We start from the raw sequence: 19,727 nt of genomic DNA, 5'->3' as shown, positions 1-19,727 counted from the left end.
TTGATATTATCACTGAGATATCTTTTTGTATTTTTCTGCTGAGAATGAGTCAGATTGAAAAGGGCAGTACAAGGGTAAGACTTGATGTTGATGTTTTGAAACATCAAAAATGAACAGGGTTTTCACAGAGATCACTTCTCAGATATCTTCACAACTACAGATCAGAGATCTTTCAAAATTGAGAAGATTGATATATATGACTAGGTCTCTTCATCTTATAATTTGTATGACAATTTGGCCCGGGGTTGTGGTGTGATAGGGGAGAATGAGGGATAATCCCACACAGGAGTTCTGAATGATGTCTGGTTCACATTTGGCTGAATAACTCCACCATCACATGGGCTATGCGGTCGGCGATGGGGTCAAAATGCTCGTATGATCGAGGGCTTTTTGATGGATCTATCGGCGGGTTCTTATTCGAAAAATCGAGCGAGTTCGTGGTGGAGCGGTTGTTTGTCAGGTTTCTGTCCAGATTCATGTTGCCTCGCGGACCGCCTCACTAAGAGCCACATATTCAGTCTCATTGAAACTTAGAGATACACAAGGTTGCTTCACTGAACACCATGAAATCGGGCCACCTGCGAGCTTAAAAATGTAGCTGGATGTTGATTTTCTATTACCATTCAAGAGGCCGGCTCAATTGGAATCCGAGTAGCTGAAGGGTAGGTAGAAATCATCAGAGAAATCAGGGGGAATGAAAGAATCAGTAGAAATGAACCTCTCATATGAGCTGCATCTGTAGAAAATGCTCAGATTCATGATTCCTTTCAAGTAATATATAACATGTAATAGAGTCTTTCAACATTGAGGTGTTGAATCAACATTCTGTTGAGTGAGTAGTGAGACAGTGTGAGTGATATCAGAATGTGTTTTAACTGCAAGATATTATAAGTAACTCACATCATGTTAATATCACTGAATTGTGAAATCAGTCTCTTTCTCAGATATAGAGAAATTATTAATATAAAATTCATTCTTCATTGATATTCTGACAACAGCTGCATCATTAAGATAGAAATCTTCAACAAGGCATTTGATATATTGATAATGTATTAAACCAATTCTCTTGTCTGAACAATTGATCTTTATACTCAAATACTTGATTGACTGATGTAGATTCTTGACTTTCAATTTCTCACTGAGTATACTCACTAGTCAATCAGCATTCTCAGAAGCTTTGAATATGATGTTGAGATTGTCAACATAGATCATTATATAGAGGTGATGTCTGAATGTATGATATCAGAGTGCCAGATCATGAGTGCTGACTGTAAATCCGAGATCACTCAACAGAGCTGTTAAGTAATCATATCAGATCTTTGCTGCAGGGTTCAGGTTATATAGACTACTCTCAATCACACAGACAAGTGTTTTCAGCAAACCTGTCTCAAATTTAGTGAGTTGTCTCATATAGACCTTCTTAGTGAGATGCTCATGAAGATATGTCATTACTATATTCACTTAATGAAGTGTTCAACTGCATAGTGCTGCTATTGTAAAAAGAATACAATTAGTAGTATCAGTGATGATCAGAGCATAGATCTCTTCTCTAGAACTCTTCTTAAGTCAGTTATTATAAATCACTCAACATGATTTTCTAAGAATATTATCAGAATCAGTATTCAGGTTCATGAGCCTATCTTTCTTAAGAAACACTCAACAGCTCAGAGTAATCAGTTCATCTCTCAGAATATCAGATCTAGAGATCAGACTTCATGTATTACATCTCTTCAGGTTAGTAATCTTGTGTTGTATGAACTTCTTTCAATAATCTTCTATTCTCTCTGACTGAGATGTGGCATCCTTGTAGAACTTCGGGAGGTTACCTGTAACAGAGCTTGAAGTGTAAGTAGTCAGCGATTTTGTGAGCTGTAATCATGTGAAATTCAGATCATTAATATCAGAAGTATCTTCATTATCAATCAGATGAATATCAGGTTTCAGTTCATCAGTATTATTAATAAGTGTCACAGATGTGATAATCAGTTTCAATTTTTCAGTAATTGAGAATCTCACATCACTACTGATAATAATCTTGTCAGATTCAGAATGTCATAGGCAATATATCAATGTGTCACTGAATTCAATGATATGATAGAAATCAGTATGTGAAGAAAGCTTATTCACAGGCTGCTGAGATTCATGCAAGTGAATAAAAACCTCTGCACTTAATCAGTGAAAATGCCTCATATTCAGTAGAATATTCATAAGTGCACATCAAGAAATCTTATATGAACTTGGAATCACAGAGATCTCTGTAGTAGAGGGTCAAAATTTCAAGTTGTAAAGAACTGTAGATGTGAGAGTATTATTGATTATTATAATCACTGTCTCTAGAACATCTACTCAGAACTTCTTAGAAAGATTATCTTTCAAAAGAGCAGCTCTAATCTGTTCTATGATAGTGCAGATTTCACATTCAGAAACATCATTCTGATGTGATGAATGTAATGCTGTTAGTTTTCATTTAATATTATATGAATTCATAACTGTGTGTATACATGTGAATTGGAAAACATCATCAATATCAGTTCATAGAAAAGCAGGAACTGTATACTCAAGATTATTCATGAATCTGAGCCACAACTCAAAGTATTGAATAGCCTCATTCTTGAACTTTAAAAAATATACTCAACAGTAGTAAGTCATGTCATAGATAATAAGTATTCAGTATCTGATTCTCTGATGAAACTCTAAGAGATGGTCAGAGAGATCTTTCAATGTATATTCATCATCTACAAGGTCAATATGAACCTTCTCAATGAGTCAGATAGATCTAGGTATCAGTGTTTTCAAATAATCTCATATCATATCTGCCTTGACACATTTCTCACAAAAGAACTTAGTCTTAGAATCTTTAATTGTGACTTCAGTATGAGAATTCTTGGCCATAGCAATTATAGCATCAGTGTGAATGTGACTGAGGTTGTAATATCAATTCAAAAGAGTCTTTGATATCTTTGATGTCTGTGTTTTCATATCTGCAGAATCAACATTATTAACAGTAGTGACAGCAGTCATAGAAAGATCAACTTTTTAATTAAAATCATACTCATAAGACATCATTGCAATATACTTGACTGCTCTGTTCAGATGATTGAGATTCTCATTGAACTTCTACTTGTTAATCTTATATATGTTGTTCTGAGCAGTCTGAACTGTATGAAAAATAACATTATTCAGGGCTCTGCAAATGAAAAATGAGGGAATTATGAAAGACAATGTAAATCAGAATCTCTGATCTTCAAGCTTTATAAATGAGAGCAGGTTGACTGTAATATTAGAGATATAGTGAACATTCTGCAAGTTAACATCATCATTCTCAATCTTCAAGATGACAGTCTTAATCTTCTTAATAAACTCAGTTCTCTCAGTTGCAGAATCAACAGAGATGTTATCATTAAAAGGTTTGATATTTAAAAAAGAATGAAGCTCATCTGTCATATTCAGGCTTGTACATATGTTCAAATATCAAGATCTAGAGGATGATTTTTCAGTGACTGTGAAAGAGAAATAGAACTCAATCTTTGTAATTACTGTATTTACTGCTGATTAAGAACTTATCAAGTCATTTTTCTTCTCTTTCTTCTTATCATCCTTCTTTTTCTTTTTATCAGAGTGTAAGATAAAACATCTATCAACAGTATATTCATGTCTTCTACAGTGAGTGCACTTTCATACAGATGTGCTTTTGTTCTTATCTTTGTTCTTATCTTTGTTCTTTTTCACAGTCACAGAATCAGTCTGAGACTGCTTTTTCCACTCAGTGATAATCTTTTTAAATGTATGATTAATCAGTTGCTTCATCAAATCATTGATATTAATGTTGATAATGAGTCTCTAGTCAGTGAAGAAAAACTTATTTAAATATGTCTTAATAAACAGTCTTTGATAATCTTGTAGATTGTTGAGGAAAAGATTATAATATACATTCTTAGTACTCTGACAGAGCTCCTTGTAATGAGTAATAAGATAGTGAAAATATCTCTGAAAAGTAAGATAATCATTCTCCTTGACTTGTAATTTTGTCAATTTCTTGAAGACATTAACTTATTCTTCCTCATCTACAGTGTGTGATAACACCGCTCCACCACGAACTCGCTCGATGTTTCGAATAAGAACCCGCCGATAGATCCATCGAAAAGCCCTCAATCATACGAGCATTTTGACCCCATCGCCAACTGCATACCCCGTGTGGTGGTGGAGTTATCCAGCCAAATGTGAACCAGACATTGTTCAGAACTCCTGTGTGGGATTATCCCTCATTCTTCTCTATCACACCACAACCCCGGGCCAAATTGCTATACAAATTGTAAGATGAAGAGACCTAGTCATATGTATCAATCTTCTCAATTTTGAAAGATCTCTGATCTGTAGTTGTGAAGATATCTGAGAAGTAATCTCTGTGAAAACCCTGTTCATCTTTGATGTTTCAAAACATCAATGTCAAGTCTCACCCTTGTACCGCCCTTCTCAATCTGGCTCATCCTCAGCAGAAAAATATAAAAAGATATCTTGACAATAATATCAAGCATATAATTAACAGTCACTTCTGAAGTGCAATCTCTGTAGTCTGTCTTCAGTGTATCTAGATATCAATATCAAGTCTCATTCTCATATCATCTCTCTCAATCTGACTCATTCTCAATAGAAAAGTACAAAAAGATATCTCAGTAACTGTACTTAATATATAATCAGTAGATATAATAACTATAAAATCAGTATATTTCAAGATCTGACTGAGCCTTTGATTCCTGCACAGTGAGATATATTAAATCTAGTTTTAATATCTCAATATTCAATAAATTCTGTAAGAAATTGAGAACAGTAATACTAGATTTCTATTGAATTTGAGAATTAACTTTATATTAATATAATCATTGACAAAGTCTTCTATTTTAAGATATAAATAATCAGTTTCTCTACATCTCACTGATAATATTTATATTATTATATAGAAACAGACTTATATTCTCTATAATATCAAGACTCTGAAGAGAAAAAGTCTTGATAGAGAGTATATAGTAGTATATATCTTAGCAGTTTCTATCTCATTCTTCTACAGTAGTTAATACAAAAAGAAAAAGATCTTAGAAATAGTTTTTTACTTCTCTTGAAAAAGTAAGGTGTTTTTCTCTGCATTTTATACAATATTCTTATAAAGAATTAAAAACAGAGCTGTTTTCTATCATAATTTCATATTCTTTTAAGTAAGAATTACTTTTTCAGTGACTGAAGAGCTTTTATTAATACTTAATTCTTTTTTACACTCTTTATTAACTGATTTGAGTTGCACACTTATTGTGTGAGAAGAATTGAATGATTTAGAATAAAATTGAATAGTTTTAATCAATTTCTCTGTAAAAAATTAATTTATTTTTTATCAGTTTTTCTCTCAAAAACTGTCATATTATCTGATTTATTATTAATTGATATCATACTTTTTCTCACTATATCTCAAGAAAGAGATTGTAAAGATTTTATTAATTTATCTTAAAAATTAATTTTAGTTTATTAAATTCTCTTCAAAAATCTAATCTAGTTACTGAACTAGTGTGAAAAAAATCAGGTATTTTATATATAAAAGTCTTTTATTCTTCTTTTGAAACAGTCTGATCAACTTTTTAATTGAAAACAGACTTAGAAATATCTTAATTGAAATAGTCTGATTAACTTTTCATTGAGTGAAAACAATGAGTTCAAAAATACACTCAGTTAATGTGAAAAAAGATGCTTTTTCAAATGCTATTTCTGAGATTGAAATTCTGAAGAGAAGAAAGAAAGAAGAAATAGAGAAATAACAAGTTCTTGAAATACAGAAACTTGAAAAAGTAAGCAAGATTCTTAAAAAGCAGTATCTGAGTGAGATGAATGAAGAAGTTCTGTTAATTCTTCATACTCAGACTAGACAACTACAGAAGATGATCAAGTTTAAACTTGAAATCTCAAACACAGTTTAAAAAATCTTGAAAATTTCTAGTATAATCACTGACTCTTTATCTTACTTTTCTTCTTTCTTTTTTTCTACTTCTTCTTCTTCTTTAAATTAGAAGAAAACATATACTCAAGCAGCTGAATCTGCTGTCTCTAAACCTGTTATCTCAAAACCTGTTTAAAATCCTGAGAAAACTGAGAAGAATACTGCTCATGTCTCTATTCATAGAAAAGTGAAAAAGAAAATATAAAAAGAGAAAAACTTTCAAATCTTCAGAAATAGAAGACTTATTTTCAAAGTCTCAAATCAGAATATTCTACAAAGAAACAAGCTAAACTCAAATCTCATTTTCAGAATCAGAAATGAAATTAATCAGCAGTTCTTTTCTCAGTTAATAACTGATATTAAAGTTCAAAAATCAGTTATAGCTTTAATTAAGTTATTATTCTTTGAAAACTTTATTATTCTGATTACAATATCTGAATTCAGTGCTGAATTTCTTATTCAGAATAAGAATCTCTGAAAGTTAGCAGTAGAATCTTTACTAAATATAATAATTTTATCTGAAAGAGATAAAAAGTGAAATAAATTCATTCTTTATAATATTTCAGTTGAAATTTTTGACTGTAAAGAAGAAATACTACTTCTCAAAAATGAATTGAAAGAATATAACTCTATTTAACTGAGAAAGAAGTCTGTATAACTAAATTTAATTAAGTTCAGATAAAACAGAAGAAATGCCTCTGTTCTAGTATATATAAAAATACTTAAACAGTCAAAGATCTCTGAAGTAAGAGTAGCAGATTTAAAAATGAGAGTTTATGAATATAAAGACTCAAGAATGAATCTCAAAGCTTAAACACAGTATTCAAACTATCAAAGATATGAATACTTTGTAATCTCATATTTTAGAGACTCAAAATATGTATTCTGTGCCAGAGATTATAAATCTAGTGAGCATAAATATAAAACATGCTTAAAAAGAGATGAAATTTGTTAATATACTCTGCTTAAGTGCTCTAATTACAAAGAAAAACATGTATCTAGCTTAAAAGAATGTATGTTTACTTCTAGAACTCAAAAGAACTGAAGAAAAGATAAAGCTTAAAGTCAATCTAGAATCAAAAAGAAGAGTCAAGTCAGTAGACTTATAATTACAAGTTTAAAAAGAAGAAACTCTTAACTATCTAAGTCTTCAAACTTCAATTCTTCAGCTAAATGTAAATAGAATTTGAATTCTCAAACTTCTGTTAAGATTAGAGAATTGAGAAATGACTCTAATAATAAACTAGATATAATATAAGTAGTTGAGATTTCTACTTTTCAGAATAGTTATAATCTACTATCTGATGATAGTAATTAGATTCTACTCTACTCTCTTTTAGTATGAATATATAATAAAAATAATAAAAAAAGTTTAAAAACTCTTCAAAAATCACATTTATTTAAAATAATATGAATAGAAACTTAAATTGTATTTATTCTTATCTTCAAATTACATTTGAATAAAAAGTTACTTTTATACTGCTTCAGAAGCTGAATTTTAATACTGAGTAAAAATATATCATTTCTTATTTAAGTTACTACTGCTTTTTATCTCAAAAGTCTGAGATAAAGTCAAGAGTAGTAATCTATGAAAGAAAGAGATCAAGATATTAATTTAATCTAAGATTTAATATCATATCTGACCCTGATATTCTGATGAGTGATATTATAGATAAAGAAAATGAGTTTAATACTATATAGCTTATAAATATCTATAATGAAAAGTTATTGAAGAAAAATAACAATATCTGAACAATTAATAGAGAATTTCTGAACATAACTTCATTAAGAAACTCTATAATTGTAGAAGATTTCAATACACATTATCTCTGATGAAATTCAGAATGCAAAAGAGCAGTGAGAGCTGATAATTTAATTGAATAAATCTTTGAGTATTTAATAGATTTGATTAATAAGTCTGATCAATAAACATTCTTTAGAAAAGATATGAAACAGAAGTCTATTATAGATTTAATCTTTATATCATAAAATCTAATGAAAAGAAGACTTGTAAACTGATTTATTGATTCAAATGAGACATGAGAATCAGATCATGAGATTATTCAATTTGATATTAAACTGAGTAAAAAATAAATGAGTGAAAATTCTCTTCTCTCTAATCAGTATAACTTTGAAAAAGCTGATTGAAAAGCAGTTAAAGAAAGTATAAAACTGTTAAAATCTGAAAGACAGAATGAGCTATATTGAAATTCTGATCAAGATATCTCAAATGAAATGCTTAAGAATAGAGTGAAGCTTATTACATCTATTATTCTAACAAGTGTTAGAGATAATATTTTAAAAAGAAAATCTTCTGAGTATTTAAAATCTTGATAAAATGAGAATATCTTATCTAAAAGAAAAGAATTAGCTACTGCTAGAAGAGATTGAAAGAATGATATAATATCTGATAAAGAGTTCAAAGCTGTCAGAAATGAATATTTTTCAGATATTAAAAGAGTTAAAACAGACTGCTGAAAAAAATTTCTTAAAGAAGTATAAGAGAAGGAAGTTTTTAAAGCTTTTAACTATACTAAAACAAGAAGTGTAGCAAAACTTCCAGTCTTAGAATATGAGTTTCAGAATGAATTATATACAGCAAACTCTTTTAAGAAAAAATGTCAAGCTCTTATGAGAATTCTCTTTCAGAACTCATCAGATTCAGATTCAGATTCAGAGAAAGAGAATATATCACTTCTTAACTATATTGATGAAAATGACTGAAAATGATCTGATCTTACACAAGATGAATTAGAGTCAGCTATCTTCTCAAGTTCTGTTAAAACTGCTGTAGATTCTGATTCAATTAATCACTTAATTATTCAAAATACATATTTCTACTTGAAGAATGAATATTTTGAGCTTTTTTTCAATCTCTTGAAAAATGAATATCATTCTGAATGCTGAAGAGAAGCCACTGAAGTGATTCTTATAAAATCTAATAGAAAAACTTCAATTTCTAAGTTATATAGAGTAATATCTCTATTGAACTGTCTAGAAAAGGTTTTAGAAAAGATAATAGCTACTCAACTATCTTTTATAAGCTCTATAAATGATTCTCTTTTATTCAGTGAATAAATGAGAGATAGAAAACAGTGTTCTATAATTAACACTGTTCTCTCAGTTATTCATGATATTTAAATAGCAAAGTATGAGAGTCTGGTCTCAACTGCAGTTTTTATTAATATAAAAGAAGCATTTAATCATGTTTTAAAGTTAAAGTTAATTCAGACATTGAAGATATTAAAACTGTCACTTTCTCTAATAAAATAAGTTAACTATTTTATATTTAAAAGAATTATACAACTCTTCTTTAATGAAATGAAATAAGATAAGACTGAGATAAAAATAGAAGTATTACAGAGATCTTCAATCTCACTCATTTTATTTGTAATATACACTGTATATCTATTTAAAAATAGAAATATGAGAATAGTACAATCTCTGAGTTATATGAATGATATTGATCTAGTCTACAGCTCAAAAACTATTAAAGAGAATTTGAAAGTAATTAAAGAAGCTGCAAAGAAAATCTTTGTTAGAACAGATATCAATTAAATTTAATTTAATATGAATAAAACTGAGTTAATTCATTTCTTTTCTAGATTCAATGAGAAAGAACTATCTTTAACTCTTTTAAACAGAGAGATTAAACTCAGTGTAAATATTAAATAATTAGAAGTATGATTAAACTTCAAGTTGAATTTTAAATATCATATTCAATAAAGAACTGTTAAGACAGAAAGACTATTAAATAATATAATCAGACTATCAAATACAGAGAGAAGTCTATTCTTTCAGACTATGAGACAGTTATATATAGTCTGTATTACATCAGTAGCTGATTATAAAGTTCAAGTTTAATGAAATAATTAAGAGAATTTCACTGAACTCTTTCAAAGTCTGTAAAACAGAGTCTTGAGAAGAATTCTGAGAGTATTCAAATCATCTTCTATTAAAGCAATGAAAATTGAAGCTTCAATTCCTTCTTCTATTATTAGATTTGAAAAGACCTGTATAAACTATGCTCTGAGAGTTGTAAAGATAAGCTTAAATCATATAATCAGAGAAAGAGTCTCTTCTTTATTTTCATTAATTAACTCTGAAAATGAACTGAATTGAAATAGATTTCTTGATTGAAATGAAAATAATTCTTCAAAGAAAATGTCTTCTCAACTATACAGACTATACTCTCTGATTAAAAATTAATTTTCTTCTTTAAATATTGAAAAAGTTAATCATGAGAAGTTATCTCTCTGAAGAGAAAAGCTTGAATCTCTTATAAACTTATAAATAAGTGAACTATTAAAAGAGAAAGAATATAAACAGCATTTGAAGAGAATTTCTATAATTAATATAAAAGACTCTATTCTGATTTATTCAGATAACTCAAAAAATGAGAACTTGAATAGATTAGACACAGACATTGCTTATACTGAAGATAATATTAATTTTATCTCAGATTTCTGAAATCTAGACTCTGAATATGAAGTCTTTGATACTGAACTATTTATAATAGTGAAAGCTTTCAAACTCATTGAAATAAAATCTTATAAAAGAGGAAATTATTTGAAAGAGATATAAATATTCTCTGATAGTCAAGCTGCTTTAAAAAGACTTAAAAATAGTCAGATTTATAATAATTAAATGAATCTTGAACTGATCTTAAACTCTGTTTTAAAAATTCAAAAGAGAAGAATATTAAAGCTGATAATTTATCTGCACTGAGTTTCTGCTTATATGAATATTCATGTTAATGAATTGACTGATTCAGCTGTAAAAAAGAGTACAGAATTAAGCAGATCTATTCAAAAAATTATATTCTGATCTTTTATAAAGAGAAAAATAAAAGAATCTTGTTTAGATAAGTGAAATGAAAGCTGGTAGAAATAAAAGAAGAGTATACATTACTCAAGATTTGAAACAAAACTCAAGTAAAAATCTTGTTCAATTAAATATAAAAAGAAAATATTCTCATCTATAATACAGCTGAAACTAGAATATGACTATTTCAAATCTTATATACAAAGATTTGATGATAGATTTGACTCAATAGAATGCTCATTCTGCAATATAAATAAGAATTCTAAGTATATTATAATGCACTGTGTATTATACAATAGTCTCAGAGCTAGATTGAAAGAGAAGTATAATCTAAATCAATTAAATATGAGATTCTTATTCTCAACTGAGACAGAAATTAAATACTTAATAGACTTTCTATCAGAAACTCAAGCAGCTATAAGAAAATGACTAAATTCAGAATTATCTGAATATGAAGAGAAGAAAATCAATCAGATATAGTCTGTTAAAACAGCTATATACTCTCTTTTAATAATTTGTTTTATTATAGTCTCTCTTTACTTTATCTTTTTCTTTATCTTTTTCTTTCAATTTCTTTCTATCTATCTATTTAATGTGTCTATCTTTGAGACTGTGTTCTTTTTCTCTTTTCTTTTATCATGATATTGTCAAATGATTTCAAAGTATTAAAAGATGTTAAAATACTGCAATTTATAAACAGTTTTTATATTCTGAGCTGGAATTTTCTGATTTTATATATCTGAAATTGATGAATGTATAATAGTTAACTTTACAGACATAGAAAAAACTCTGAGAATTAAAGTTCTCAGATAGATGTTATAGTCTCTGACTGTATACATCTATAATTGAAGAATAATAATAATAATAATAACTTATTCTTCAGTCAGTGATATTATATATTTCACATTGATCTTGTCTCACAGAGCTGCAGTATTGTCAGCTTTCAAGATTTCAATAGTAGTTTAAACATTTTCAACAAGACTTAATAGCATACATCTATATAGAGACTTGAAACAGATTCTTCACTTCTCAGAGTTAATATAATGTATAAAAGAGAATTCTTATTAAGTTTTTAATAGAATGTTAATTTCATTAATAACTTCTATATCAGTTAACATATCAATACATCAGGCTTTATAATTAGAGTTATTAAATATAATCACTGATTTAATATCTAGTGCATATTTAACTTTCTTCTAGTATTTCTGTAACTCATCTCTTGTAATGTCTCTTTATATAGAGACAGATATAGTGAGATGTTAAGTAATTTCAGTCACAGTTATCTAGTTCTGTAGTATTATCTGTATAAGATTCATAAGATTGTCTGCAGTGTAATAGATAGATTGATTCAAATCATTATTAAAAGTCAGTATTTCAGAGATGAGAAATGATGAAGAATTTAAAAAGTTAAAATGAACAGATTCTGTAGATGAATATTAACTCTGCTTTTCTTTATTCTGAAGTTTCTTCATTATCTCATTATCATTAAATTTCATACTCTGGTGAAAACTAATCTCAGTCTCATCTTGTAAGTCAGAAGCTTTCTCATAATAAGTGATTATTCTATCAATAAGTTGTCTAGTGAAGTGTGTGATTCTGAACCTTGAGCTGAACTCTGAAGTAACAGATGTATCACTTATATTAAGATGGCTCTACTTCTTCTAGATGTGTAAAAAAAATAAAAAAGTGATATTCTTCACAATGAAGAATGCACTTTCTTAAAAATATAAAGATATGAATCTACTGACTGACAGATTCAGAGAAAATGAAATATCTCTAATAAAGAGTAAGAGTCTTTTCAAAAAAGGTGAACTATTCATGTCAAAAATGTTGGTGCAATGTTCTAAAAAAATGTGCCATCCGGGCTATAACCTGTAGGATAGTTGAAGGTTGTATTGATAGATCTATCTACAGGAACATAATATAGTGGTGGGTCACGTGATCTAGTGGGATCGCTAACCGCAACGGCCGTAAGGGCCAACAGTTGGTTGGTTGGTTGGTTTGATTGATTACGCTGTAATTTGGTCAATTCGAGACCGGACAACACGGGCGCTTTGCGACCTTCTGGCTAGTTAACTAAATAACCTCGCCTCAACCTTCGTCGTCTTCATCCTGATCCGGTCTATCCCCAACTTCATCCAAACCCCCTCACCCATCGTCGACTTTGCATTTCAGACTGCATTTTAGAGTTATAAGTCACTGGCCGCTGCACCTGTACTTGTGTTACATCTCCACAGCCGGTATCTCGTAGCTCACTTGCGGGAGGCTTCCGTTCTCTGTTATTTTAGCTCGCGGCGCGATCCATCGTCCGCCCTTTCAAAAAGACCAACCCACCAACCAACATCCAACTGGCCCGGCATTCGCCCAAACCCCATCGAAGAGACTGTCTTTCTTCCGTATATATATATAGAATTATCTCTCCCACCAATAAACCTGTTTCTCCAGATGGTGCCACAGCAGAATCATCTCCAGTGACCTAATGTGGTTGAAGTCGAGGATCAACCAACCACATGCCCCTAAATCTCGCTTTTTGGCGCCTCCCTCTTTACAACAACTTCACCTCGACTCTCCTTAGCCACGCAGATTTTCGTTGACTGATCTATGGTTTAATACAAACCACTTCTACCTTTCCGATTATTATTCAATCCTTTGACATAGACGCTCGTTAACCAGCCATGGCTAGCAATAGCCCATCTGATTCCCCATTGCAGCAGCTGGAAAAACCGCGATCGCGAAATCTGACTCCATCTCCCCGCATCGCCCATTTTCACGGAGAACTCACTCCTGTCTTGTCGCCTCTCGATGCATTTGCCTTGCAGGGACGGCTTTTGGCCAAACAGCTCGATGAGTCGAAAAAAAGCGGAAGGCGCATGAGCCGGTTGCCCCCCGCAAGCGTTGCCAGATCCTTATCCCAACCAAGACCGGGTTACTACCGAGCACATTCCTCCGGCGAGTCGAGTAATACGACACCTGTCAGTCCAGAAGGCAGGAGTCATGGTCGCAATGGAGAAGTGGAGGAGCCTGCAGTGAGGCCAAACTCGCAGCATCCGATGCTGAGTCGACTACCAGGCCAGAATCTGGCTTCAGATCCGGACAGTGACCACGAACGCAATACCACAGCAGCGGCCCCAGACGTTCCGCCAATCCCAGCCAGCGCTTTTGGGGATCCCCCCCGTGCAGAATCACCCGAGGACGCATCGTGGTTCCACTCAGATGGAGAGACCGAACAAGAACTCCCAACAAAGCCATCCCCAGATCCTTATGATATCCCATCAGCGACCCGGACCCGGGAAGCAGCTGAGAGTTCCGCTGCGAAACGAAATGTTTCGAATAACCTTGCACCTCCAAGTTCCTCTGCTAAACGGTCAGCAGGGAGCCCTGGACTGCCACAGCACGAGAGCTCAGACGACGACTACTTCACCAGTTCAACAGCAGGGTCAACCTACTCAAAACCAAGAAAGCTGTCTTCAAGCAGCGGAATGTCCATGCCTCAGTCTCCCGTGACACATTTTACCCGACCCCATCCCCAATCGCCTTCTTCAGCTTCCGAAAATTCCCCCATACCAAACCCACTTCAACGTCCTTCCTTCAACTTTTCACGGCCATTGAGTAGATCTAGCACTACCATTTCAATGCCATCCCCTTCACTTTCCGGGCATGAACAACTAGATGAATATCAATCCCGGACTATGAACCGGGGGAATCGCCCATCTCCAATTACTGTGCCAAAGTTGTCTGATTCTCCAGCTGACGATGCTCAAACTTCGGCGCCAACCACTTACATCTATGCGAAGTATGCTCTTCCCCGGGGGAGATCTCTTTCACGTAATTCTCTCGTGTTTACTGGCCTTCAAACTCCACATTTCGAGTGGAATGAGCCACTTTTCGAAAGCTCCCCACCCCCAAGCGCGGCTGGGAGAGAGACATTCGAGCAGACTCCTCCGTCACCTTCCGCAACCCATGCTCACCCTCCTGCTACTGAAGCACCGCCGAAGCAGGAATCGCCGTTAAAACCGAAGACACCAACGGAGTCGGAACGAAAGTTGAAAAGTACGGCCTCACTGAAACATGAATACGCTCCACGGAAACCAGGCAAGCTTGTTAAACGGCCTGATCGAACACCTCCAAAAAGACACTCCTTTGATCAAGGAACCCGAAAAACTCTGGCCCTGGCAAAATCTAACTCGAGTAGTAGACTTTCTATCGCCCCCAAATCGGAAGCCCAAGATGACACCCTAACGATATCCACGGACTCCAATGCCACACTTCGACCCCACACTAGCCGTAGTGTCGGACCTCCACCAGCCACTACCCTATCCGCTGAAGATCATGTTGCAAAAGGCATAAAATGTCATGAAAACGGTTCCCTAAACGAGTCCACCTATCACCTTCGAATCGCAGCCATGCAAAATGAGCCAACGGGTATGCTTTTATACGCTCTCGCCTGTCGCCATGGATGGGGCATGCGGCCCAACCAGCGAGAAGGCGTTCAGTGGCTCCGTAAAGCTGCCGATTCTGCCATTCTAGAAGCTAACAGCTCTGAACCACACGGGAGAAATATCCAAGAGGACAAAGCCCGCCAGGCGCAATTTGCACTAAGCATTTATGAGTTGGGCGTTAGCCACCTGAATGGCTGGGGGATAGAGCAAGACAAGGCGCTGGCTCTGCGCTGCTTCGAAATAGCAGGCCACTGGGGAGATGTGGATGCTCTTGCAGAAGCTGGCTTTTGTTATGTGGAGGGTCTGGGCTGCAAAAAGGACCTGAAAAAAGCGGCTAAATACTACCGAATGGCGGAAAGCAAGGGGATGAGCATGGTTGGGAACAGTTGGTACGTTCTGTTGATCCTTCTTCTATTCTCTTTACGCATCTGCCTCTCTCTAGGTAAAATCAATAATGGGCTAACATATAGGTTTTTAGGATTTACAAACCCAAATATATGTCAGGCGATGACACGATGCTACCGACGCCGAGCCTCAACTCCGCTGCACCTGGCCAGGACAAGAAGCCGCTACCCACCAAATCACGCACTCGGAGCATTTTCGGGCGCAAGAAATCCACTGCTGCAACTAACGTTCATAACGACTCTTGAAAGATACCCCAAATATCATATTTACTTCTAATTACTCGTTTTCCTTTTCCTTTTCCGCGTGTGACTATTTCCTCCTTGTCTTATTTCCTCCATTTCTTTTCTTTTCTTTTAACCACACTTCTTCCCAATCCCGCCGGTTATCAAATCCGATATATTATATTTTATTACCTCTTTTTATATTTACACTTCGCCTATTTCCTCCTTTTCTCTTCCTTTTCCTTTTCATTTCCTTTCTTCTGACCCATGACTTACTGCCTGTTTTTTCTTTTTTCTTTTGTCTATACATATTTTGCTTCTACTGCATATATTTTATATACTAATTATATTCCCTCTCATATTTTGTTTTATACCGCTGCCTACACATTCACACGTATCTGCAGGGGTGCCAACTTTGCGGCCCGGTCCGCGTAGCTAGTCACCTTGGCTTTATTTTTTATTTTATTTTATTTTATTTTTCTTTCTCTTTCCTCGTCTGCCTTCACTGTTATTACCCTTTGAACCGCAAGTGGAAATGAAGCACGTTGAGGGCTGAAAATATAAACTTGCCTTGTAATTTTTTTGACACTCATCTATAAATATATATTCAACTATTTTTATTTGAGTTCATTTTATTTTTGCATACTCATCAGTGATTCTTCACAGACAAACAGAAACTATTGAAAGTGTCTGTTTTGATTTTAATTACTTATCTCTTAAGATCATCATCACTGCTTCTCTCTCACTTTTACTATTTTTCTATTTCATATCACATCAATGCCTGTCTCTGTCTCTTATCTCTTTCAAGTATAGATGAAGTTGAAAAGATTTTAGAGAAAGATAATATAAGTCAATGTATAGTATAAATTATTTTCATCTATTTTGTAAGGGGCCTACGCCGAATAGATCGGCATTAAGATATAGGTCTTATATAACAAAAGTGGAAAACGTTAGAGAAGGAAAAAAAGAGAAAGTACGGGAATCGGCGATCGGAGCGGATATTTATACGCGTACGAGGTGGAGCTTCGGAGCGGGAGAATAGGAACTCGTGGGTTCCTCAGCCGAGGATCGGCGACCGAGAATCGGAGCTTTCGGGCCGAGGAATCTATGGAGTGTAATGGAATAGTCTATATGATCGGGCGCAGCCCGCCACATTAGCCCTTCCTTTCTGGAAGCGAGTGCAGTTCCCATCAGTCAAGAGCTGCTGTATCGGATAGCGCGGAGCCTGGGGTCCAGGTTGGACGGTCATCCAATGTTCGGAGTTGTATGCAGAAGCCTTCATAAGTCGGGGCTTTGTCAACACTTATGAGGGCTTGTAACAGTTCAAAAGTCAGTGCCTTCTTGAGCATGCTAATCTTCATTCGATCCTCCCAAGATTGGCCGCCTGCTTCTAGAATCTTGGTGTTGAAGTCAGAGATGAATGTTGTGAGAGGAGTATTCCTCTGTCGGACACTCTGTAACCAATCTAATGCCTTCTGTTGCATAGCAGTGTCTCGGAAGAGGACATCAAGATGTTTGATGATGTTGTCAGGCGTACGTAACGCTGGTTCACATGCCTCCATCCATGGATGGAACTTCTGTTTCGCGCGATCTTTCAATCGACCATTGATATACCAACCTTGATTAGTTAACGAACCGATGGCATCTCCATCTACACTTAGTTTCGCGAGCATTTCCAACCTCCATGATGGGTAGAGAGTGAGGTCAGAAGCATCGAAATATGTGGGAGCACCTAAGCGTTCCTTCGGCGCTTGCATTGTGTTCATATTCAATTCTGTCGGTGTTGGAATTGTCTGTGCAGGGGTTCCTTGTCGAGTTAATCGTTGGATTTCCTCGTATTGGCGTTGTTGGTTTGCGTGGATATCAGCTATCTGTTGCTGTTGTAATTCCAACATTGCTCGGAGCCACTGCGGCACTGTGTCTATGCTCGCGTTCGAGGGTTCACCCATATTATCAGTAGACATAGCTGTATCATTCGTCGGATGTGTGGTATCTGCGTTTGAGGGTTCTTCGGAATCGGAAGTGTAATCGTATGAATATCTCATACATCTAAGGTGTCAGGACTCTCGGGTCTTTCGCTGACGTTCTCTTGTGAGATCTTGTTGTGGGGCCAGGGCGACTGGCGAGCAAGCTTCTATCTATCTAGCAGGGACTCGGTGTCCGCTTAGCTGGTCGTTCGTTTCTTTACTATTACACGTCGTTACGCGTTCGGATATCTTTTTCGATGGGTAATCGTTCCTAATGAGGAGACGATGAACGTTTTCCAAGTGTAAGGGGCCTACGCCGAATAGATCGGCATTAAGATATAGGTCTTATATAACAAAAGTGGAAAACGTTAGAGAAGGAAAAAAAGAGAAAGTGCGGGAATCAGCGATCGGAGCGGATATTTATAACGCGTACGAGGTTGGAGCTTCGGAGCGGGAGAATAGGAACTCCGTGGGTTCCTCAGCCGAGGATCGGCGACCGAGAATCAGAGCTTTCGGGCCGAGGAATCTATGGAGTGTAATGGAATAGTCTATATGATCGGGCGCAGCCCGCCACATATTTGATCAGTATATTTAATTAAAGTTTTAAGAAAAAAATCAGAGTTTGTGAAAATTAAATATCAATTTAAAAATAATAGAATAATCATATTTATCACAACTTATTTTTTTAGTCTTTCTTTACTTTTATCTTGATTTTCATTTTCTAAACTTTGAATATAACTTGTAAATCAGTAGTATACTCACCTCTACTTCTCTTTATAAAAGATATATATATATATGTAAGTCAGAGAATTATATCGATATCTCTTATCTTGTTAGATTTGTATCTGTCAGAGAAAATAGATGTGTGAGAAGTACCTTTTCTGTCGGTTAGCGGGGCGCCCAGCCCGCTGAGTGCAGTCGCCATTGGTCTACATTGCGCGCGAGGCCCGTTGCAGCAGCACTGTTGCCATTTCGGGGATGGCCGCCCCCTCGCCGCTTTTGCGCCTTCTCACGCCGCTTCAACAGATGCCGCGATCTAATAAAAACTCATCGCGCGCCCCTCGCAATGACTACACACTTTCTCCTTCCTTCTTCATTTCTCTTTCTCTCTTGCCCTTGCCCTGGCCTCTGCCTCTGACGCTCGTGCTCACGTGCACTGCCCCCTTCTCTACCTTCTCTACCTAGGTATTCCCCCCCTTGCCAGGGATGATGCTGTGCTGTCTTATCCAGCCCTCACCTGTCTTTGATCCTGCACCTGCGGAGGTGTTGACCTACTGAAGCATCAGTGTCAATGTCAGATCTGTTGTACCATCCCACCAGAGTGGAGGACCCTTCTGTGTGGACACTGGTATGGTATTGCCCAGAATGCCTTCCCCTCATTGGTTGCAACCTGCGGAATGTGTTGTCAGGTTATCACCAGTGTTGTCAAGAGCTACTAGGTAGAAATTTTTATGGCCAACCTCACATCTAATATTGAAATCATGAGTGGTTGGAAAGAGGCGGAGGAGTTGGAGGTTCTACTTGTTGATTGCTGAGTGAAAGCCAAGCCAAGCAAGCCTCACTGGGTTCTTTGGTGCTTCCATCTTGGCCTGCCCTTTTTTCTTTTCAGCTCACATGCCCTTTGGGCCTGCAACCCCTTTTCAGCTCGAACTTCTTCTTGGGTCACACTCCTTTCAACACATACATTTATAGATGTATTTAGGAACTCTGCCAGGGCTGGGGCACCAATACCTCCTTGAAATCACATGCATTTGTAAATGACTTTACTACTTCTACCCATCCATTTGTTGGAACAGTTTCTATGAGCGGATGAGCCAGGATCAGGATTCAAAAATGAATGATCAGAGGTGTGGCTGATGTTGTATATTTCACGGTTTCAGTTGTATCTGTT

At 35.1% G+C, this 19,727-nt stretch overlaps 3 protein-coding genes across 3 annotated transcripts; 1 reads left to right on the top strand and 2 right to left on the bottom strand.

Annotated features, from left to right (window-relative positions):
- Positions 1-307: 307 nt before the first annotated feature.
- BDBG_17134 (uncharacterized protein) lies at positions 308-478 on the bottom strand (the record flags this gene model as incomplete). The annotated part of the gene is made up of 1 exon (XM_031724920.1): positions 308-478. The coding sequence occupies one exon, from the start codon at positions 476-478 to the stop codon at positions 308-310; it is 171 nt and encodes a 56-aa protein (XP_031578542.1).
- Positions 479-12,900: 12,422 nt separating this feature from the next.
- On the top strand, positions 12,901-16,725 carry BDBG_04506 (cell cycle inhibitor Nif1). Its single transcript, XM_031721698.1, has 2 exons — positions 12,901-15,632; positions 15,722-16,725. The coding sequence occupies exons 1-2, from the start codon at positions 13,480-13,482 to the stop codon at positions 15,891-15,893; spliced, it is 2,325 nt and encodes a 774-aa protein (XP_031578541.1). The 5' UTR covers positions 12,901-13,479; the 3' UTR covers positions 15,894-16,725.
- Positions 16,365-18,238, bottom strand: BDBG_04505 (uncharacterized protein). The gene has a single exon (XM_002624595.2). The coding sequence runs from the start codon at positions 17,912-17,914 to the stop codon at positions 17,060-17,062; it is 855 nt and encodes a 284-aa protein (XP_002624641.2). The 5' UTR covers positions 17,915-18,238; the 3' UTR covers positions 16,365-17,059.
- Positions 18,239-19,727: the final 1,489 nt, after the last annotated feature.

This window comes from Blastomyces gilchristii (assembly GCF_000003855.2).
Source record: "Blastomyces gilchristii SLH14081 genomic scaffold supercont1.9, whole genome shotgun sequence".
Lineage (NCBI taxonomy): Eukaryota > Fungi > Ascomycota > Eurotiomycetes > Onygenales > Ajellomycetaceae > Blastomyces > Blastomyces gilchristii.
Note: the sequence above shows the minus strand (reverse complement) of the source record. Positions and strands in the feature narration are given on the sequence as shown.